At 45.8% G+C, this 23,809-nt stretch overlaps 1 protein-coding gene across 2 annotated transcripts; it reads left to right on the top strand.

Annotated features, from left to right (window-relative positions):
- Nucleotides 1-1,543: 1,543 nt before the first annotated feature.
- Nucleotides 1,544-21,942, top strand: pdgfab (platelet-derived growth factor alpha polypeptide b). Of its 2 annotated transcripts, XR_008531599.1 has the most exons (7): nt 1,544-2,182; nt 3,525-3,621; nt 8,048-8,182; nt 9,407-9,597; nt 18,311-18,440; nt 19,212-19,336; nt 19,885-21,942. XR_008531599.1 is itself a non-coding variant. In XM_054607629.1 (6 exons), the coding sequence occupies exons 1-6, from the start codon at nt 2,120-2,122 to the stop codon at nt 19,896-19,898; spliced, it is 630 nt and encodes a 209-aa protein (XP_054463604.1). In that variant the 5' UTR covers nt 1,544-2,119; the 3' UTR covers nt 19,899-21,942. The 2 variants fall into 2 exon arrangements, 1 of the variants encoding a protein (XP_054463604.1); XM_054607629.1 differs by lacking the exon at nt 19,212-19,336.
- The last annotated feature ends 1,867 nt before the right edge of the window (nt 21,943-23,809 follow it).

Genomic DNA, 23,809 nt, shown 5'->3' with positions numbered 1-23,809 from the left:
TATGCATCCTCACCTGCAGGTTTTTCCTTTTACTCACTTCTTCACATTTACATAAAACAGTCACTCTCTCCTCACTGTGTGGCCTGCTCTCTCACCTCTTCCTCTGACTCCTCGTTTTCCTGTACGATGTAAAATGTAGACACATGATTCATGAATTTCAGTGAGGGTGCAAATCCAGGCAGGCAGGCTGACCTGTGATGTAATCATGACGACACTGCTGGTCGTGATGAACCTGGCTGCCATTGCATCACATACTTTAATGCAGAATGAGGAATGAACTATAATTGCAGTGCAGTAAAATTACAAAAAGAGGCTTCAATAGGAACAATGTGTCACATAAATAGCTTTAGCAGAGGGACTTACTATAAAAATCCTTCATTCATTTTTACAGCACTGGTACCATCCCGAAATGAACTTCACTGGCCTATTAAAATAGTTACATTAATTACTCCACCAGCTGCTGGGGCACTTTCTCCATGCAGTGTTTCCAGCCACAGCGCCCTCAGGCTGGCCTAGTGCTATGTGATCCAGTTGAATGGACAAGGTGGAGGGCGGACCACCTGGTTGGCTGACCTATGGCTCCCTGCTGATTGTCACCTCTGGCTGATAATGTGCGTGCACGCCATCTCTGTCTCTGCTCCCGTTGGTTTATCAGGCCCTCAGGCTCTCCTCCCAGACCTCCCAGCACAGCACAGCCACAGCCAGTTTCCTCACGACAAGTTAAGACCAGTCTGTTGTCAACCTGCTGCTAACTAGTTGCTTCCTGTGTTCAAAGGCGTTAAATGGTCATGATCTATGTCATCATCACATACAATCACAGACATGTTTATATATTTCTTTGCGATAAAGTACTAAATGTCCAGAAATTACACATAAATAGTTTATTCTGCCTCAAATTCAAAGGCACAAAGAGAGCTGGTATTACTATAATGAGTCATCATCATCATCATCATCACTTTAATGATAATAATCATCATCTTTGTTCACTTTGTTGATCTGATTACACGCTTCATAATCATCCAGAGTGATTCAATATGCATTTTAATAATGACTTCCTCTGCCCCTAATGTGTTATTCAATCAAAGCTTATTATTAACAATGAGGAGTGAGGACAGACGTCTCATCCTCATCAGCATCCTCATCCTTTTTGTCTCAGTTCGTCCATAATTATTGGTCAGTTTTGCATCCTTTCCAATCAGCGATAATCAATATCTATTACAAACTGAATCTCTGAATGGGCTCTGTGCTGAAGGGCACACACACACACACACACACACACACACACACACACACACACACACACACACACACACACACACACACACACACACACACACACACACACACACACATACGGGCTGAGGGGGGGATGGGGACGTGGAGTCTTAAGTCATCCAACCAGCCAACCAGCTCCCCTCGCTGAATAGATGCACGATCTCCGAAACGAGAGGGGAGGCGCAACGGGCACGGAGCTGCTGGCTCTCTATATCCAGCGGCTCAGAGGCGCTCTGACTCCATTCACTTCAGAGTCCCACACTGTCAAGGACCTGTGCAGACTGCTGCTGTGAAGACAGGCTCTGGAGAGCTCAACACGGACAACTTTCTCCCTTGTGATTTTTTTTTTTTCCAAGAGGATCTGCTCGATTGGATTATACTCTTCTAGGACTATTAAATACCATAATAGAAACAAAAACGTGCGTCTTGATTTTGCTTAATTCTAACAGCTGCGCTTCTGGTTTGATATTTCACAGTGAGCTGGGCTGAAGTTTGAAGCCTGTTTGTTAAAAGGGTGAAGGACAAGTGCAATGCTCTTCAGACTTGTCTCTCAGGATTGTCCCACTTGCGCCTGAGGTGCTGTGTGTCGAGCAGCCGCACAGATCTTGTTCAAGAGGACGCAGTCCAATGTGAATAACAAGATTTCAACGTCCAGCCTCTTCTTCAGCTTTTCACAGTTGCAAGCAAGTGCACGGAGTTCCACTGAGCCCGCTGAGCAGCTCGGACACCCCGGTTTCTCTCCCCGAGGGGATGGTTGTGGATCCTGTGGGGCCAGGAGCGATTCTGAGGCTCCTACAGAATAGCACCTTTTTCTCGTTCGGGGTTACATCTGAATTAAAGGGAGATGAGAGCCGCACTGTGTTACTTCCTGCTTTGGACGACGTACCTGCTGCTGGCCACCTCTGAGGTAAAGTAAGCAGGACTCCGCACACCCAGAGAGGTGTCCCACTGGCCCCATGTCACACGCAGTGCTGCGGGGTTGTGTTTCTGTGAGGGTGCAAAGTTCCCACAGAGCGCGCATTTCTCCAACAGCCACACACTACACACCACAAGTCAATGCCCAGAGAAAGAAAAGTATAGAGCAGTTACACTCAATTTTGGTTAAACGCATGAAATTATCCTAGAAGATAAGATTATGAGACGAAATCCTTTAAAGCATTTCTTTATTTGAATGGACCGATCCAAACAGTTTTTTTTTTTTTTCTAAGATAATAACAAGGGTGTATATAGACTGAGACGCTATTATAAGAACAGTGTGAACATGGATTCATTTTTTTCGACAATGAACAAGAAGCTCATCAGTTTCAGCTGCCATGAGGGTATAGTGGCTGCTCGGTCTTGAGAACCAACAACGCGTCTGCATTTGGAAGCATATTACAGTTATTTTTGGCGTTTGTGCCAAATCTGTTTGTAGCCTGAGCCAACTGGGCAAACGTTTTGGTTGGGCTAAGCGTTCATGGGAACCGCTGCGGGCGATATAAATAGCCACTGTTCCTGTAAGGGCTGCGCGTTAACTTTGAGGTGTCTGCATGACCGCAACAAGCGCAAAGTGTGGCGAGCTGCCGTTCACACCGGCAGACAAGTGTCGCACCGATCCGTGGTAAAGTGCAACACTGCTTCAGAAAACCTTGAACACCCACTGAACAGGAATAGTCAAACAATAATTCAAAGTCGGCAGTAGCTCATTGGGATTATTTTTTTTTATTAATTCGGCACTTATAATAAATAGTCAAAGAAGTAGCTATATTAACATGTTTTCAATTAATGAATTATTAATATGTTCCCCACCATCATTGTCCTGCATGCCAAGTACAGGCAATGGAAATCTTCCTGTGTCGATATTACAGATAAATGGTGCTTATTCTATACCCATCTGGCTGCCGAAGTACTCAGAAGATCCTACTAGAAAATATCTGATTCATTACTTTCCAGTCCTGCAGCTTTGCTCCCCCGCATAGAGCATAGGCTTCCCTTAATTACATCATTTCTCAAAGGGGGGGTTCGGCGCCACCTTCTCTCCATGTTTGAGGGGAATTTATGGCAATGGGGTAGTCCGCTACTTGTAGTTGGCACATGGTTGCAACAGTGATTCCAGCAGTGATCTCCCTGGTGATTGTTTGAACCCAGCACGTTAACTTATACAGACAAACAATTAGACAAACGTTTTGCCACTGATCCGACACATCTCTAACCTTCATCTCTTGTTTATTTTTTTGCCCCCCTCCCCTCCCCCTCCCCTCCCCCTAAAGGAAGTGGAGTTTCCCCAGGAGCTGATAGACAGACTCTCCCACAGTGAAATCCACAGCATCAGCGACCTCCAGCGGCTACTGGACATTGACTCCGTAGGTAAATTCTGCCTCTTGATACTTTCATCCACAGACATTTTTAAAGTGTTGCACACAAGTGACTCTGCAATTGTTTATGTGTCAACACAGAGTAAAGGGTGGTACTAAAAACAGCGGCAGCGTAATTATATATATAAGCAGTTTGCTTTTATTAGCTGTGGAATTATTCTCTATTGTGGAATCACTTTTAAACATAGCCTTCTACACCTGGATGTGGTGGATGGGGACTTTCCATATATATTTGTATAGTGAGGCAACATGTGCTTATATTTATGTAAGTCAAATAACTTACATAAATATATACAAAGGTCATAGCTAAAATAATCATGCCTGGGCATTCATCCCTTGTTTAAACTGCAATATGCATAGTACCATAGCTTGATGGATTGGGGAATTTTGTAAAAATGAATCACAGAAACCACTGGTAATAGGTTTAGCATTCAAGGTTTCACTTGTGTCCAACATTTGACAAAGCTAGAAGCTGATGTTTGAGTGATATTTGAGTAAATAAGATATAGAGACTGTGCCAATCCTGCTGGTTTTGTGGATTCAGTGAACAAACAGGGATACCTGTTGTTTTGGCACATCGTGCTAATTACAAGTTGTGACCCCTGAAATCGATCCGTGGCGTGCATGATAAAGCAGTAACCGTGATGGGTGCGTCCACTGTACACATGTGACAAAGATGGACTTTCACTGGCAGGCTTTTTTTTTTGTTGTTGTGCATATTCTTTCAGCTGCTGCAATAAAACTGGCTTTATAGCAACCAGACCGACACATATGTTGCCCCGTAAACAGAGACAGCGGCTCGCAGGTCAAGCGGGTTTCCTCAGCTTCAGGTTTTTGGCGGTGCTGCTTCTTCTGTGGTGGGGGACCGGTCTGTCTCAGGCTGTCTTAGATTAAGTTACAAGGGTGAGCTGGAAGAAGCTGTTTGCCTTCACATGAGACTCTATTTACACAGGTTTTGGCCATATATCAAATTCCGGGCTCTCCCTTAAAGATTTGTTGATGGAAATAGGTAATTACTAAATTTGCTTTAACAGTCCCAAATCATGTAAGCTACCTAAATGGTCATAGCTCATTAGTAGCCTCAAAACTAATATTCAGCAAAGCAACACTATAGGACCGGTCTTTCACTCAAGTATTCTTCTGTGTAACCACACGATTGCTTTTCTGATGGACGCCTCAATTAGGACGACTAATAACCTCACATCATTAGTGTGTTTAATTTATTAATTCACAATAAAACCAACCTGTTCTCCACAGCAGTGATCACCCCACTGTATGTCCAGCTTAGAATAGATCCCTGGGTTTGCTTCTAGCATGAGAAGAGGTGTTTATAATTGAATTAACATGTCTTTCTTCAAACACAGGAATGTTTTGCAGGGTAACAGTAGTAGGCTGATTATTATTACGAGGACATAAATCTGTCTGACGGCCAGCTTGGCGGCCCTGGTGAGCCCATTAAAAGACCTTTGACGCCAGCCAGAGGGGTATTTTCAGAGCTTTTGTTGCAGATGGCCAGGACAGTAAAGCTACCAGTATAGGCTGAACTGTACATGGCATAGCAAGTCAACCAGGGAAGGAGAAAGGAAAGGCTTATACGAGGTGTTGGTTCAAACCTTTGATCATTGGTACCTGGAAAATGTAAAACGGACGGATGCTGTGTTTTGAAAGTTGCACCCAGAAAATCCTTGATTATTTTGTTTAAGTAATTTTTCGTTTTATTATTTTGTCATTATCTGAGATCTCTGTCACTGGAAGGAGAACTTTATAATTTAGCCTGTAAGGATGTATCGGTGTCAGGATCCCTGGGAAAGCCTGCAGGGCTTATCTCACGGCTGCGTGTTTCATTTAGTGCTGCTTTGCTCAGTGCGAGTCTATGTGCACACGTCCTCTTGGTTGGTGTCTCCTGCTTTGACTGACAGATGAGATGACCCCGCTGAAGTCTGCAGATGGCTGTCTGGCCCCTGAGGTGCTCCTCTCCTCGCTTTTACTCCTCTCCAACCCCGTCTCCCTCCTTAGGGGGCCCCCTGGCCTGCCCGCTCTTATCTCTCTCAGTGAAGGACTTTGACAGAAAAGGGAACCTGACTCTCGGTGTGGGGCCAGAGGTGGAGGAGGGAGCAAGAGGATTCTGGAGGTTGTGTTCATGCTGCACTTCACTCAGAAAGGGCGCAAGTTGTTGTGCAATCTGCGTTTTGACAAGCTGGCAGGGTGTTCCCAGTGTTTACACTTGGCATCACTTCTTATGAATAACAGTGGTATTGTGCTTCCTACCTGCGTCCACGCCTTGCCCATGTGACCTTAAATAACCTAAATGTAACTGTTGACAGTGAAGGAACAAAGAAGAGAGACAGAGAATTATGGAGGCCCTTCTTACAAGAAGTCAACAACATGTCGTACTAGTAGAGATAGAAAGAAAGAGCAGAGGAGGAGTAAAGGGAGGGAGCCGATGCCCTCAGCTAATGGAGGGAGTAATTTGCGAGTCATGAAAGCCTGATTCATGGCGATAGACTGTCTCCTGTCCTCTTTTCTCTTGTCTCAGTTTCACGACGCTCCGGGCTTGTTATTGTTTCTTACTCACCTGGAATCAACAGAGGAGCAATCCCCTCACTCTTTCTATTTCTGCCTCCCTTAACTTCTCTCTTTTCTCTATTTTTCCCCTGCATCTTCCTGCCTGAACCCTCTGATTGCCTTCTCTCCCCATGTTCCTCCTTTTAGCGCAAAGAAAACACCCTCAGAAAGGTCCTTTTATTGTGCTGAGAAAAGGACTCTGCAGTCTATAAAGGACTTCTTTATGCTCTCCCTCCCTTTCTCCTGTCAGCTCTGACACAAACTGTCTCCAGTGGTCACTGGTGTGACGCCCTCCCTCACTCCAGTCCTTCTCTGGCTGGGGGGGATGATGAAGAGAGGGATAGGTGTGGTGGAGAGACTAGGCACAGTGGGAGTTCTGTCAGTGACCCGCAGTGTTAAAAGGTTGTCAGGTAGGAAAATCTTCCAGCTGTCAAAACGAGTACGAGTCCACCTGCAGTGCAGACAGTCTAGGTGTGCTTGCACATATATGGAGACTGTGTGCGACATATATACGCCATATATACGGTGTGTCTGTACACTGGGCCTCAGCTGTAGTCGACACTTCCTTTCTGAGGACCTTTGGTTCTGGGTCACTGGTTGTCTGACTGACGGCACGCCAGGCTAAGAAAAAAATCCCTCCACCCTCACAGAGGAGTAGACCTGAAAAAAGGAGGCATCCAAAAGCAAATAAACAACCAATCCCAGAGGTGGATTGAGTATAGGTAAAGGAAATCCCTTCAGATGACTCTGGTCAGAGCACAAAGGAGCTGGACGAGGGCTATGTGTTTGCCTGTGGCTAAGCTTTGTTGTGCCGGTGTACATATGGTTTTAGCATGTTACAGAGGATAATGATAGCCGTTGGTGTAGTTGTGAGTGTGTCTTTATGTTAAGTGTACAGCTGTAGGATTGTGTCAGCCCGATGGGTATGCTGTACCTTCAGACAGGTAGACCCACCCACTAAGCAAACACTCTCAGACTCTGCTCTTTGGGAAAGGGCTGTATCCTGCGAACAAGCTTTATCGCTTTATAGCTGCTCGGGCACTCTTCTGTAATCCACCTTGTATTCTGGGTGGGGACCAAAACAAGCAAGCTTTATCAGATGACCATGACTGTGAATAAGCTGAGCTGGCTATATTAGTCTGGAGTTAGAGAGTCTTAAGGAACTTCCACTGCAGCATAACAAAACATTTACTTTTCCAAGCTGCTGAGTGATTGAAAAAGCAAACATTTTCTGTTAAATGAGGACACCAAACCACCAATTAGGTGCAGGGATAATGGCGGCTGAGTACCACCTGTTAAATGACCAGTTTAGTCCGCGGTGCGTCTGTGAAAGCTGGTTGTTTTCGAAGGAACATGCTGACTCACCCGAGTCTAGATACTTTATTCCTGCTGGGAAAGTTCAGCCAAATGAGTGAGCGAGGCTGACGCACAAAGCTTGCAATTAAACAGAGGTTTGTGTAATGTGTGACTCCTGCCTGTACCATGTGTGTTTTGGGTTGTTTACTCCAATTTGTGACATCATCAGCAGTGGCCCTGAAAGCCATCACATCGAAGGGGAGCCCTAAGCCCTTCAGGGAATCAAAGCATGTGTTACATACACCACAAGAGGCCAGCAGGAAGTTCCCATCTCATTATGGTTGTGTGAATAACCAACACATTGTTAGTTGTGGAAGGGGTATATAAAACATCAGTAGAAGATGTCATCCAGCCTTCTGGCGAGGCCTAACAAGCCACCCACCATAGTCAACACCGTGATTGACGACTCATCGTTAGTTTATTAGTTAAAAAAGGTTTTGTGTTTGCTTCCTCTCTGTGTGACGTTCATTAACAAGGCTGCCTTCTGTTTTGACGAGGTGCGGGAAACAATGTTATTGAGGAGCCAAAGCACCACAAGAACAACAACCACCATAAGAACTACTCCCGTCATCACCGCTACTACAATGACCTGAAGAGCTCCCAGCTCCACAGCCGACGCAAGAGGAGCATTGGTAAGACTGAATGAATGTTATATGTTTAACTGTGCAGCTCACATGTTGCATCATGATTACATTTGGCACTATATACTGTAAATCACAACTTGGCACAACTTATTACAGCACCATAATGCCCTAAAAAGAACCTCTATCTTAAATATCCCCCCTGACATTTGGGTTCCCAGGAGATGAAACCGATCGCTTTACACACATTTCAAACAAAGCTAATAGTTAGTGGCTTTTATATGGCCTTTCTGTGGATAAAAGGAACCCTAATGAAGACGTCTACCCAGTATTTATGGCAATAAAGGAATCATGAGAAACGAGACTGGTGTGTGAGGTTGATGAGGACGTCTGACATGAAGCCTTTTAATTGGCCATGGGGCTTGCAGATCTAAGACACACGCGTCAGGAGAGAAATATATCCTTGAGCGTGGAAATTCCAGGCATTCAGGGCTCAAGTTGCAGCTCGCCTGGGCTCTCAGTCAGATTTCTTCATAAAACGCCACATGGTATGATATCTGATCGAGGAATGGAGAATACCATGTAGTGTGCAATGTGTGTGTTAAGACTGACCCTCGAAGCAGTGCAGCATTTTAAGGGACACAGGGTAAAGCGGCTGGTTGTATTTCATGTACGTGGCCATATCATAAGTGTGCGATACATATACCATTTTGGCAGCTGTCCACAAAAACCCTCACGTTCTCTGCATGCACATATTATTTTTACGACCTAATGCTATCTCACTGTACAACCTCTCTCACATCTTTACGTTTGAGTGCCTGTCAGAGCATTCAATCTGAAATGAATGCTTACTACCTTCCTCTTTTCACTATGACCAACAGGGTCAAAGGCCATTATTAGATTTCCCACCGGCAGACATAAAGGTTTTCTGGCCTAGTCACGCTGCATTAACCCCAGTGAGGGCTCCAAACAAAGGAGCAGTCACTTTCCGTCTCACCGACTTGATTCCAAAGCTCCTTAGCTGATATGAGATCAGCTTCTTTTATAGCTTGTCTTCAAGGAGGTTGGGTGTGATCGTGGTAAGACGAACAGCTCCCACGTCAAGTGAGTCATCATATAATGAGCAGCGAAGGAATGCATAAAGCAGCTGGGAGTGAAAAGGACGGATTCCAACAATACAACAGCACGCGCACGCATTCGGGAAATGTGTCACCAAACACTCATGCAGACCAAGTGCATTAACCAGGCTCCTCCTTCTCCCTGTCTCTTTTATAGCAGAGGAGGCGGTCCCGGCGGTGTGTAAGACGCGGACGGTGATCTACGAGATCCCCAGGAGCCAGGTGGATCCAACGTCTGCCAACTTCCTGATATGGCCGCCCTGTGTGGAGGTGAAGCGCTGCACGGGCTGCTGCAACACGAGCAACATGCGCTGTCACCCTTCCCGAAAGCACCATCGCACCGTTAAGGTAAGACACACACACACACACACACACACACACACACACACACACACACACACACACACACACACACACACACACACACACACACACACACACACACACACACACACACAACACACACAACATACCTACAAGCAAGATTTTGTGCAAGCTTGCTGACTTGCTGAAAAGCCATATGCTTATAATCATTAGTGCAAGGTTAAACATGCTTCTTATTCACCTCATTCATTCCACAAACACACCCACTTCCACTCACAAATCTCCTCCACTTTTTCTCTCACCGGGTAAGTAAATCATATGAGATGTAAGGTTGGGTTGACCTGCCTACCTTCACGCTCCTTTCCATCCTCTTTCCTCAGCAGCTACTCTTCATTTCAATCTACCAGTCCCCTCTGAGCCTCCTTGGCCGGTACCCAAATAGTGGCCAGCTTACCTCCGCTGCCCCCTCCCCTCTCTCCTTCCATTACAGACGATCACCCCCCTCTCTCCTCATCACTCCATCCCATGTTTGGCGAGAGTCCAGGGTGGCCGTGCCAGGAAGTGAAGGAGAGAAAGGACAGGGAGGGTGGGTTGTTGGCACCCTCAGCCAGGACATCTGTTGAAGGGTTGACCGGAGAGGGACGCTCCTGCCAGACATAAGACAGCTAGACAGACAAAGAAAGAGAGAGCGAGGGAGAAACAGTTTCCTGTACCTTGAGAATGTCTGATTGTCGTCGGTTAGTGAGCAGCCATTCGTCCGCTCTCTGTTTGTTTGGCCCTTTTGTCTTTTCTGCAAAGAGGGAGCCTGGAGGAGACAAGGCGACAAAGACAAAAACAGAGGGTTCGAAGGGGGTTGCACTGTTCTCAGAGGCTCTTTGGCATCCCTAGCTTGAAAACATGTCCTTCTGTTCAGGATCAGTGGAGACACCGTGGCTGAAGCGGAGTCGTTTTTCTGCTGTATTTACACTACAGACTGTTAGCCGGTGCACGGCTCTGTTTGGAGGTATGGGAGTTATGTGCTCTGTTCTGTAAGAGTAAGAGACAACCGGGGGATAAACAGGATAGCCGGGAACACTCTTTGAGTCTATCTCTGGACTCTGTTGTCTCTTTAATCATTGTGATCTTGCCCGGCCATTGGCACTGGGACATCAAGCAGCATTTTAAAGATGCCGCCTAAATATACCTGCAGAGTATTAAAATAAATACCATCCCGCCTACCACCTTCCTTCTGGCACCCTGACAGAGAGAAAGATTTCACTATGGATTGGAAGAAATTCTCCTCTTTTAGTCATAGAGCAGACAGTGATGCTGCACTGAAAAGACAACCATTGTAGGGCACAGGGAACTGCATGAGGCGCACAGGATTTATGATCAGAGATGCTGAGTCACAGTGCATTAAGAGCTCTGATATACAACCTGTCTGTCTGTATGCAAGCTTGTCAGTAGGTGCTTCAATAGGAGCTCTGTCTGTGACAACAGTGACGAGGGCGGATGAAGAAATACTGACGACGAAGGAGAAGACACTATAAGGCTATATATTCAGCTATTCCGGGAATGCCATGATTCATGCAACTTTGCCCGTGTCCCCCTCGTGACACTGAGGACAAAATGAGCACACAGACGAGAGACGGGCTGTCAGGCGCGGTGGGCAGGGATTCATGGGGGACGTTTTTTCCATGCGTTTCCAGCCGCAGGCGGGGGTGGGGGTGGGGGTGGGGGGAGAGGCGTCGTAGCCCTGGAAAGGTCATTCGTCAGGGCTCCCTCCGGTCAGGAGACATTCACCACTTTGTCTGTGAGAAACATTGTCTCATGCCAAGTTTTTTTTTTTTTTTTTTTTTCTGTCTGTCCTCTCAGCAGTTAGTCTGAATAGGGGTTCAGTTTATGCTTCTCCCTCCGTTTATTAGAAAGCTAAAAATGTTGCCGGTCTACCCTGAGCCTGACTTGTTTTCCTTCTGCTGGCCAAAGATGGGAAAAGAACACATCTTCTGTGTTTCTTTCCATCTCATGCCACCATGCATTTGTCCAATGCACCTTTATTTATTTATTCCCCCTCTTCTGTTTCTGTCCCTCTTTCCTTTTTCATGTTATGGAGCCAAAAAAAGAGAACGGGTCTGTGCAGGCCCTTTACTGTACAAGCCTGTCCTGTTCATTGGCAGGGTAATAAAAAAGGCAACTTTAAATAGGACTAGCCTGAGGGAGGAGAAGGGGCAGCTCTTAAAGTCACTCTATTATTTTACATGGTCTCCCTTTTCCCCTTCTTTAATTCTTTTGCATTTCTCTTGAAATTCTTTTGCAGTTTGGTCCATCATTGTCTCTCTAACATGTGTGTGTATAGTTTGCATTTACAGTTTTAGCCTAGCAAAGACAAAGTAAATGAGAATGGTGTAAAGATCAATTTAGAGCAGTAAGTATTCAAAAAAGGGATCAAGTGGATGCAAAGAGAGACAGAAAGTTGTGGAAACAGACAGAATTCTTAATTAGTTTTTATGTATTCCGACTCTATCATCCCAGCATTCCTTTAACTCCTCCTTCACCCCCCCATCCCACCTCCTTTTGCACTTGCAATGACACCACATTCACTCCCTCCATCCCAGCATCTTGGCTCTCCCCCTTTCTTTTCCGTGGAAGTGATTGCTCTTGGTGTTTTATCACTAAAGGATGGCCGAACATTTTGGCCATTTCGCCAGTGTTTTTGTGTCTTAGTGTTCTCAGAGTTGTTACACTCAAGATATGACATGAGATAACATGAAATTAAGTAGCAGAATTAGTTCTATAATTGGTCCCCATTGGTTGTTAATTTATACCCTCTCTTGTCTTTTTTCACCTCCTTCCCCTGTATTCCTTCTCCTCCTCACATCTTCCTCTCTGTCTGCTTACAGCTGCAGCTGTGTCCAGTATTTCTGATAGTTTTCTCAGTGCTTTTGGCTCCGACGCTTACTAGACGAACTTGCTCATAAAACAACTGGAGATTTTGGGCAGGCAAGACTTGTGTACAGGGTGTGTGTGTGTTTGGGGGATATAGAGAGAGAGTTAGGAAGAGATCTCAACCTGCATGTGCATTCTTTTGCACATTCGTCTTTGTGTGCATGAATGTGTGTTAGTCTCTGTGTGTGAATCTAAATGCCTCTCTGTTTGTTCTTCCTATGGGGCTGATTAAACAGCCCATGAAACAGGCAAAGAATGGGGCTGTCACTCATCCGCTCACTCATTAACTCTTAAGGCTTCTGCAGTAGATTTGGTCTCTAAGTTCATTGTATTCTCCTTCCTCTTCCACAAAACCACAGGAGCAGACAAGTGGTACAAGTAAGGTACGCCAGGAAATCCAAATGTTTTCTTGTGTTTTATGATGCACGAAAACTCAGTTGACAGTAATAGAGTAGCTCTTCATGATTCAAGGACAGCATGGAGAGAGCTTGGAATTATGGAAAAAAATAATTGGGAGAAATTATAAATGAGCTGCTAATTATACTTTTGAGTCCACCAAAGTAAGAAGAAGATGGCTAAATCAATTTTTTTGTGCTATAAATGGTATTTGAATATTCTTATTTTCAAAATGAACACAATTAAGATCTATAAGAGCCAAACATGAGAACTACCCCTTTTCATTGCCTCCGTGAGGGGCCTTAATCTAATCAGTATGGCATAATTTGCCAACAATGAAGCTCAGTTTCTCTCGTTTGGCTCGGTTAGTAGCTGGAAACTTTTGATGGTCCTTGAAGCATACGTACAAGTATTTTGCAGAGGTCAATTCAATTCAATTCAGTTTATTTTGTATAGCCCAGAATCACAAATTACAAATTTGCCTCAGAGGGCTTTACAATCTGTACACATGCGACATCCTCTGTCCTTCCCTCACATCAGCACAGGAAAAACTCCCCTAAAAAACCCTTTAACAGGGAGAAAAAAGGAAGAAACCTATGGGAGAGCAACAGAGGAGGGATCCTTCTCTCAGGATGGACAGAATGCAATAGATATTATGTGTACAGAGAGGGTCGTCAGTGCACATCTGTGTAAACCCAAGAAGGGAGATTGTTTGTGTGTGTGTGTGCGTTTGTGTGTGTGTGAGAGCGCTCTATGCTATGCTACGTAAACCCGCCCACCGCAACGCAGGGACAAGGCCATTTGTGTGAAGCGGCAGCAAGAGGAAGACGGGCCACAGAGTAATGAAGTGTTGATGGCTGCTGGATCAAAGTGGAGGCTGACAGAGGCCAGGCGGATGTAGCCACAGTGCTGAGTGTGGGGTTCCACACATCTCCCTGCACTGGCCCTGGCCCCGACCCCATCACACACAAACACACACACACACACACACACACACACACACACACACACACACACACACACACACACACACACACACACACACACACACACACACACACACACACACACTGCCAGTTACCTCAGCGATAGAGGGACAGATCCGGGTGTTGGGGGAAGCAGTAGCTGAAGCCCTGCGGTTGTGTGGGACCCTGACTTACGGGGTGTTTCATAAATAAAAGACGGTGATACAGTGAGCATGATTTATGGATGTCTGAGGGGTCCTGTGGATTACGTGAGGGGGGCCGGTTGGATGGGAATGAGGGGCCCCCCTGTTTGAAGTCCTTTGCAGCTGTGAATTATTTTCCCTTTGATTCACTCAGCTCTTCTACTAGATGAAGAAGGGTGAGGGAGTTTGTGTGTGTGTATAAATGTGTGTGTGTGTGTGTGTTGTGCACGGCGGGGTTGCCGGGCGGGTCAGAGACCATGGGAGCGTCCCGAACAAGCCAGAAGCCAGAGACTTTGGCTACTGCTGCACCGGCTGGAATGCATCAGCTTGAGCAGGAAAAGTAGCAGCCGTATTTTAATCATATTTTACTTCGTTTCTGTATTTTCCTTCACTCCTCCTCTCCTGTCCTCCCTTTTGCTCTTCCCCTCTGACTTCATCCTCCCCCTCCGACTCTCTCCTCCGCTCCGTCTTGGAGTCTGATTGTCTGTTATGTGAAATAGTTGTTCACTCCCTCCTCACTCTTTCTGTCTCTCTCCTGCAACAGAGCCATCTCCCACTCTCTAATTTTACCCCTCTGCCAGTCTTTGCCCATTTACCGTGTCATTTTTGCTCTCTTTCATTAAAATCGTATTTGCTCTTTCAAGTACTCAGTGTAACGTCTTTCTCATCTGCAATTGTTCTATAAAGACATAGGCAGGGGTGCAACAAAGAAATGGAAAGATTACATTATTTGATATCCCATGATGGTTCTGTGGGTTTCTGAGGCAGATAGATATTCACATCCAGTGATACATTAATACGCGTGTGTGTGTGTGTGTGTGTGTGTGTGTGTGTGTGTGTGTGTGTGTGTGTGTGTGTGTGGAGAGAGAAGTGGGGAGAAAGTGGTGTGCCCTGAAGTTCCTTTTTGGTATTAGAGACCTGTGAGTGACGTGATAAATGCTCTCCTTGCTTCTTCTCCTCTTCACACACCGCCTGTGATAACCCGGTCATGTCAGTGTGTGTGTGTGTGTGTGTGTGTGTGTGTGTGTGTGTGTGTGTGGGGTTGAAGCAGAGGGCAGCAGCAGGTTGTCTCGGCTCTTGTGTGACGTTCAGTCTGTGTTTTCTGTGGTTTGCTCTCTCTCGCTCTGCATATCGTCTTGCCTTTCCTCTGGGTGTCATATATTCTTGGTCTAATTTCAGCAGACGGACTGATGGAGATACAGAAAGTTTCTTTACGCCCCCTCTTTCCACAACTTTCCCCACCTTTCCTACACTTGCTCACCGTTGCAGCATCGCAACAAGAGCTCTTTGTTTGTGGGGCACAAGCTCTTAGAGTCTCTGTCCTGATAAATTAATTGCCACCCCACTCTGCCTCTTTCCTGCCCCTCCATTCTCCAAACACACACATACATACATTCTTAATTATTATTTTCTTGCTCGATTCTGTCACTGTTCCAGTTTACGATGGCCCGCGGTGCACGTTCACAATCCTGTTGTGTTTTCCTTGGAAAGTCGGGGTAAAACTTTCCACTCCATCATGCTCTCATCAGTGCTCTGTGCTCAGGGAATTCCCAATTAGTCCAACAGGGACAATCGGCTCCACACAGAGGGCCTCGGAGACACTGAGAACAAACCGAAAGGGGTGCCCTTCCCAGAGCCCCCTGCCTCACCCCAACCCTCTGGATCGGATATCATTCCACAGCCGCTTCGCAGGGCCCCGGATTTCTAGGGAGTTTAGATCGGTTTGATTTATACAAAGAGAGTGCGGGGGCCCCTTCGTCGAAGCATGGGGGTCTCTTTCTGATGTATGTTTTATGTGGGAAGTCATTGACTCTGCACCGGAGAGGAAGCCGGTGTCCTTTGTGTGGCGAGGTGGCTTAAAATGGGAGAATAAAATAAGGACGTAAAGTGAAGGCCGCCATTCCTGAAGCGTCGAACACAAGAAACAGGAAACAAGACAGAAAGAGAGCGTGTTGACAAAGTGGGCAGAGCAGTATTACAGCACAGTTGTACACAATCTCAGACAAATATGAAAGTGTGAGTTTGCTTTTGTGTGTGTCCCGCAGGGAGTGCTTTTAACCCTGCTGTGTCAGGGGCAAGGAGACAAGCCTACCGCTGGGCCTCTCTTCAAGGGGGCTCATCGCTTTATCCATCTGTCAATAGCTGTTTGTTTGGCCAGAAAAGTTTAGGTTTGTGTGTGGGTTACTCATGAGGATCAGCCTAAGTAAGAAGTGTCAGACATTGCTGACTCTTTTGGCGATATGGCGAGCTGCTTTCAAAACCTTTGGAAGTCTTCCGCATAGACAGCTGCATGTTTTCACCTCTCGGTCAGATCCTTTTAAAATAAAATATTAGCAGCGCTATTCCGGGAAAACTGTGTGTTTTTTCTGTGTTACTGTCTGCACTTTTGGTAGATAACAACAAACCTTTGATAACTTCACTATCTCTCCTGTCAGTTTTAGTGTAATAAAGTTTCCCCAGTGAGTAACCCAGAAACTAAACGTTAATAGGTAACACATGAATGTCATCTAATGCTTGTCATGATCATGGTCAGTCCCTCCTGCCCTTCCTTGAATATCACCCTCTGTTTGCACACACACACACACACACACACACACACACACACACACACACACACACACACACACACACACACACACACACACACACACACACACACACACACACACACACCACCGTTCCCTAATGAGAGTGATGGTCCACCTTCCTGCTCTCAGTTCTTCCCTGCTCTGGCCCTTTTCACCCGCCCTCTCTCTCTCTCTGTCAGAGCCCGATAACAGCAACCCAGACACCATTGTCCTATGTTTGCTCACTGCATACCTTCTCTGCTTGCTTACCCTCTTTTCACTCCCTCTCTTCTTTCTCTTTCTCTTCTCTCTCCGTGGAAAGAAACTGTTGCAAAGGAGCAGCTGGTGAAACCGCCGGCCCCTGATTTCTGTTTCAGCCTTCCCCAGATGACCCTCCAGTCATTGTTACAGCACATGAGGCAGCTCAAGTAGTGTGAATGTCAACATTTTACTTTGTTTTATCAGACAGGGATTGGTATGTTCATTTGTCTGCTTGACTTATTCAACACTGAGAGCCAGCTTTGGCGGTATGCCACCACAGGATAGAGGAAGAAAGCCAATCATCAGTTTTGCCCCTCTGTGTGCATGTGTGAGCCTCATGCCGACTGCAAAACAGTGTTGTTCATAACACCAGAGAGCGCTGGGAGATTGTCGGCCAATATCCTCTCTCGTGCAGCGACCAGGAAGATGGGTGAAGCAGGGGATATTGTTTCCATGTGGCCCCCGGGCCCCTCAGTGGTGGATGGGAAGGTTACCTGCCCTCTGGAACGCACATCAGAGAGGGAAGAGCATGTAGCCACCTCCCCAGAGTTACACAACAAGATCATCATAACCTCCAAGCAACCTTCTCTATTCAGCTTTCATCTAAGCTTTAATCAACATAGCCTATTCATAACTCTCCGAGGATTGGTCCTTTTCATTACTAGCTCTTTGGTGGGAAGTGGAGGTCAGACCTGTTGTGTTAAACAGAGAGGGTGTTAGCTGGACCGAGGGATAGGAATTCCTGCAATACTTTTGTGTTTGTTACATTGGACGGGGGGCTGATTTCTTGGGGTTCTACTGCTTTGATTAGACTACGTAAGCTGTATGTCTTGCATGCACATGTTAAGCAACACTTTCCCTAACCCATGAAGAAGTATTAATGCGGTTTAAAAGCAGCCTACATGTCAGAACAAGGCGAGGGAGTTTAGGTGTGTGTCTGTCTGGATGTGGATGCTCCAGGCCTGGGGCGAGGGCGAAGCGGGGTGGGGGGGATCCCAGCCTCTCTTCTCTTGCCAGGGTAAAGCTTCCCTGGGCTTTAGGGCGTACACCGCCCCCCTAACCTCCATTTCTCCTCTCCCATTGTTTGAGCTTGCTTGGACAAGGTCGTACACTCCATTCAGTATTTACACACCTGATCAACAGCCCATAGAGCACACAGCGAGCGGAACCCAATGCATCAGCGTCTGAGGAATGCTGCCGTCACACTTCAAACATTGGGGAGGCGAAGCGACGGCCGGCGTGTTTTTATTTTTTATGAATCGGTTTATGAAAGAGTCATCAGTCACAGCGCTACGCCTCTCGGTGTTAGCGGATGGGCAAAGAGTGTGTGCATTTATTGACGACACAAACACGGCGAAGAGTAATGATGGTGCTGGCGCTGGCTCTGCGATTAACCTCTTCTCTCTCTTCCTCTCTTCAGGTAGCAAAGGTGGAGTACGTGAAGAGGAGACCCAAGCTGAAAGAGGTCTTTGTGCGGTTAGAAGACCACCTGGAGTGTGTGTGTGCATCGCAACATCAACATGTGGTGGAGCACTCAGATGCAGAAACAGGTAATTGTGACCCTCAAAGATGCAATTTATAATATTCAAAAATAACCACAAAAAGTGCCCACGCATTTCCTTTTTGCAGAAAAATCACACTGAGGTTGAGTTTGATGGCTGAGTCCCGCCCTCATCCCTGCATCACTGTGTTTCTCGTTCCTTATGTCTGTCTGATGGTCTCTCTCTCTCTCTCTCTCTCTCTCTCTCTCTCTCTCTCTCTCTCTCTCTCTGTCTCTCTCTCTCTCTCTCTCTCTCTGTGTGTGTCTGGCTCTTTGGCTTTGCACTGGATGACCTTTTTCTATGGCTGCGTCCAAACAGACAGACACACCTGTGAGGTGGCCTGCTATTGCAAAACAGTAAAGCTTGTGTGTTTGTGCCTTGTTGGACGAGGACGCGCGTGTGTGTGTGTGTGTGTGTGTGTGTGTGTGTGTGTGTGTGTGTGTGTGTGTGTGTGTGTGTGTGTGTGTGTGTGTGTGCGTGCCTGTGTGTTTGTGTGTGTGAGAGTGTATGCGAGTCTGTGTGTTAAGGGAGGGTGTCCAAAGGGCTGCTTGGCATGACAGCAGGTAAATCCGCCAGTGCCTTGATCTGAAGCCTTTCTCTCCCTGGGAGAAGATAAGCGCTGATTTGTGCTGATAAGGCATCTGAAGTATTTATAGTGTTATATCTTTGCACTCTCTGCTTCTGTCCCAGGGCTGTTGTGCCTCTCTCTCTGTATCATAAACCCTGCTTCTTGCTTTTAACCCTCCGTCCTATCCACCCTCCCCGACTTTGTGTTTTCAGGCCACCGTAGGGCTAAGGGTAAAAAAAGGAAACCTAAAAAGCTAAGGCCCAGCAAGGATTTATTGGCGACATAATAAAGTTGCACTCATTACCCAAAGTCCACTGAAGAGCTGTGAAGGGAACAGGTAGGACTTTAGCACCACGGCGTCCTCTCACCTTTGGGCACTGCAATCGCCCTATCAGGGCACAGGGGGCCTGCCAATCACCATCACCAATCACATCACAGCCAATCAGTGTGAGAAGAGGGAGGGCTAAGGCACTATGCTCTGTGCTGAATGCTGCATGCTGATTTTAAGGCCTGCTGAGCATGCACACCACATTCAGTACATATGCTTTGTGTCACAGTTTTTTTTCGTGCTTGTCTTGTGGTTGTGTGCACTGTTTTTGTTGTTTTATACTGTTACACCCATTGTATGTCCCTGTTTGACAAAATGACACACACATATCTTGACTCCACATAATGATGTGTGGTCTGATCACTGTCTTTGAAATCTGGAGAAACATGATTTAGAACATTGTGGGTCTCGTGTGTGTTGTGTCAGCTTGTTTGAAATGCATGAGTTATTGAATTGGGCAAAAAATTAAATAAATATTTTTCTTGTCATGATGAACCCAACATGTTGTGTTTGTTTAATGGTGATATTAATCGCAGCTTTCTCTTTCTCTCCCACAGTGGACGTGAGGTGAGACCAATCAGAACAAGGGACTTCAGCGTGGGAGGGACCTAAATTGAGGATGTCACCGACAGGAGACCTGCTCTGTCCTCTTCCCCACTGCCATGCGACCTTCGTTTTAAAAAGGATAAACTTTTCTGTTAAGACGAGAGACTGAAAACAAACAACAGACAAAAATAAATATGATGCCAAAGGTGCTTTTTAATAAAAAACAGTAACCAGTGATGATGGCTTCGTCCGTGGTGAGCCACCTACCCAGACAACTGAACCCTGCCGCTGATTAAGAAGAAAAGAGAATGATGCCTTAGCTCAGGCAGGGCCCACAGAGGCCGAATGGAGATGATGAAAGGGATTTGTGTTGAACATTTTGAGACTTTGTTTGAACTAGACGCACAACAGAAACGGCTATGAAACAGTTGGATCGAACTTTTGTGGGAATCCGGTGCTCAGACTCCAAAAACAGCGGTGGATGATCTCCAGCTGGGCAGCGTAAAAGTGCCCTGCCCTGTTTAAATGACTCTTGCTTACACAGGAAGAAAGAAAGATAAAGGAAAAACAATGGAAAGAGAGAAAAAGACAGACAAATGGAAGTGTTATTTTTTCTAAAAACTCTATGGAGTGTCAAACTTTTTGAGTTTTTGGATGTTTGCTCTGAGTAAAAAAGGAGATCTTCTCTGAGACCCAAGGTGGTCTGTGACTTTGCCCACTTGCTATGTACAGTTAAATTTGAAAAAGGACGATGCGCCGCTACTTACAAACTATTTATATGTGTGGACGTTTGCTTTCTGTCTCTTCCAGTACATAACAACAAGAAGAAGAAAAGAACAAAAAGATGTTTTAATGATTTTTGGAGACATGCAAGAGTTCAGTGTGGTCGGGTTCTTTGTAACCATCAGTATCACAATCTCAACGTCATTTTTTTTTAGTCCATGTTATTGTTGTCATCCATGTTTCTTATTATATTACAGTATATCTGAATGATGTCAAGTCTTGTATATGGTTTGGATATATGTGTGCAAGGAGGAGATATGAGAGTCAGTACAGGAAGATGCTTTATTTTTGTTATGAAATATATTAAGCTTACTTATATCCAAGCAGGAATTATGTTTATTTCTTTTGTTGTGGTTGAATGCCTGTATTTAATCCATTGGAACAGATGCAAAAATGAGGGGCAGGAGGTGAAATAGGCGGGGGAGAAAGTCTGCCACTGCCAAGTCATTTATATAAAAAAAACATGCATACAGCACATTAAAGTATGTTCATGCCAATCACACAAAACATGTTAGTGCAAATGTAGTGTGCCAGAATGAACCCTAATTTATCTCCTACATGAAGCTATTTTTCCCCCATATCACTCTTAACAATGATAATTAAGATGCCTGCCCGCTCTGCTTCATAAGCACACATGTTGTTACTGCAATGAGCAAAGTCCACCTTAAAGAGTGAATGAGCGAGCAAAGCAAATCGACAAGCACATGAATGGGCTCCTTGTTTGGTTAGGCTTTACTCGTCTGTTGACAGGAGAGCAAATCTCTGATCCCTCCACCCTGTGAAGATACTGGCACCTTAAGCAGCCACATACCATCGGGACAGATGATGATGAGTGTTCAGAGGTGGCCTGACAACAGTACAGTGCTGGCTTGAACCCATGGCCCCCCGATGGAGCAAACAATTACTTCCTTACCGGTTCCTGTAACAGCAATGATGAATGTGTAACCGTGCCAACAAAGTACGAAAACAACGGCCGTCTTCCACCCCATGTTCAAATGAGGAAGTCAAAGCTGTAAGAGTGAGTCACTGTGAAGTGAAAGTCAAACGGGAAAAGTTTAATTGAAACATGACAGATCACACACAGCCCATCTGTGAATTAACTAACAATCAGTTGACTGGTGCTATATTTATAAGTCTGATGTTTCACCACTGCTTGCATTCACATCCATGTAAGATATTGTTCTCAGTAAACCAGGGACCACGCTTAGAGATATTTGATTAAAGAAAATGCCATTACACTAAGCCTTTATTACTTTTCTTTTGGGCTTCCATTGGATAAAGACAGCAATAATCATAATTTATATATTTATGTTTTCAACAATAAATATATTTCTGCTTATGAAATTGTCACTGAATGTTGAATCGCCATAATTTGTTTGCTTTGTGTCTCAAGGATTGTATTTTAGGATAAATTTAGGAATAGAATGTTGTCATGCAGCATTAAATACAGAGACAGTCTAATGGGCACAAAGTGAGGTTATGGAAAGTGAGAAATTAGTCAATCAGCAATATTAAACTATGGCAGAAGGAAAAGAAACTTAGAGGTTTGAAGAACCACAATGCACTTGAAAAAACATTTTCCTGCTCCCTAATTAGTGACAGACTTTCCAGTAAATTTTATCCAACCAAGTGTATAATATCCAAAAATGTGAAAGTTACATCGATTATGATATCTTACACGAATGGAGTCCACATGTGTTGGTGCTGCTGCAAGAGCAGGACAGAAGCTGGATGTGAGGGTGGTGTACACAGGAAATGTGAGCTTTTCCAGGCTTGGAGGCTGAGCAGGAGCCGGGCTTTACTCCAGGATCCACCAGCAGCAGACGGTAGGTGCTGGGGGCTTTATTACTTTTCCCTGAGCAGCTCACCCTAATCCCAGGGCTAAGGGACATGAAAGTCTCCCTCCTCTGAAGAAAGGCAAGACATGAAAGAGGGAAAGGATCAGAGAGACAGCAGATCTGCAAGCCAGTGGAACAGGGGATAAAGTGAATAAAGTAAAGATAAAAGGAAGAGCAGAGGCTTGATTGATTTTATTGTTTTTTATCTGACATTCACAGCTTCATTCATGAGGACGAAGGGAGGGCAGGATTGAGGAGTCGGTATAGTGTGTGCACTGTATTCAGGGAATAGAGAGCAATATGTCATGGTGGGGAAAGAGGGAGGAGGAGGATGGAGTGCAGGAGAGAGGGGCAAGAATACCCTGAGGAGTGAGAGTGCAAGGGGATGTATAGAGAGGGAGTAAGATGAAGAAAAAAGGGAATGAAGTGGACTCAGGATGTGGGTAATCGGCACCACAGCGAGAGGGGGCAGACAGGGCAGCACTAAGTGGACATGCTTTCTTAAACAATGCCAGAGGGGGACGAGGCGGCAGACAAGGTGTGAAGAGGGCTGCTGAATGGGCTCTGTGTGTGTGTGTGTGTGTGTGTGCAGTCGGACAATGCAAAGAGAGGTCTCCCAGTGAGAAACATGGACCGCTGGAATTTTGGGCTCTCGCGCAGGGCAAGCTGTGATTTGACTACCCACAATGCACAGGGGTCAGAGTTCAGGGTCCAGGGGTCGTATGGGGGATGTGGCTGGTGGTGCAAAGTGGCGGATGCATTTGTAAAGCTTTAATAATCTCCCTCCGTTTACATGTTTACTGTTAATAAAATTGTACTTTTGCTAGATTTCGTGTTTTTACAATATTGGATATAGAACTAGATCTAATTGACAAAAGCTGAACGTTTACAGCCTCGACCCCCTCAGAAGCAGCATGGACTACTTCCTTCCCATATTACCGATCTGGTAACCTTTGCTTCATTACTTACACCCCTCTCTTCCCTCCCGTGTCCTCCCCTTTCCTCTTTCCCTCCATGTCGCCCTGTTATGTTTCCCCCCTCTCCGCCCCAACCTGTGGCCTCTTGGTTTTGAGGAAAGGCAGAGGACGCCTTTGAAGATGGCGACAGCAAAGTTTGTCCGGGGCCACAGGCATGAATGCACGTCTTTGTCTGCCGCTCTCTCACGTCTTCATATCCTGCCCCCGCTACACTCCTCATCATCATCCTCCCTGCGCCCCCCCACAAACTCACACGGACGCGCTCATGCCCTCGCCGGGGCCCCCGTTGCACAAATGACCCCGCTAATTATGTATTTAAGGTATTTGGCTCCTGTGAA

This window comes from Anoplopoma fimbria, chromosome 11 (genome assembly GCF_027596085.1).
Source record: "Anoplopoma fimbria isolate UVic2021 breed Golden Eagle Sablefish chromosome 11, Afim_UVic_2022, whole genome shotgun sequence".
In the NCBI taxonomy this organism is placed as follows: domain Eukaryota; kingdom Metazoa; phylum Chordata; class Actinopteri; order Perciformes; family Anoplopomatidae; genus Anoplopoma; species Anoplopoma fimbria.
The sequence above is the reverse complement of the archived record's forward strand: the minus strand, read 5'-3'. Positions and strand labels throughout refer to the sequence as shown.

Coding starts and splice junctions, on each gene's coding strand:
- pdgfab (XM_054607629.1), top strand. CDS start 2,120: ATGAGAGCCGCACTGTGTTACTTCCTGCTTTGGACGACGTACCTGCTG. Junction 8,183..9,406: donor CCGACGCAAGAGGAGCATTG/GTAAGACTGAAT, acceptor TCTCTTTTATAG/CAGAGGAGGCGGTCCCGGCG. Junction 9,598..18,310: donor AGCACCATCGCACCGTTAAG/GTAAGACACACA, acceptor TCCTCTCTTCAG/GTAGCAAAGGTGGAGTACGT.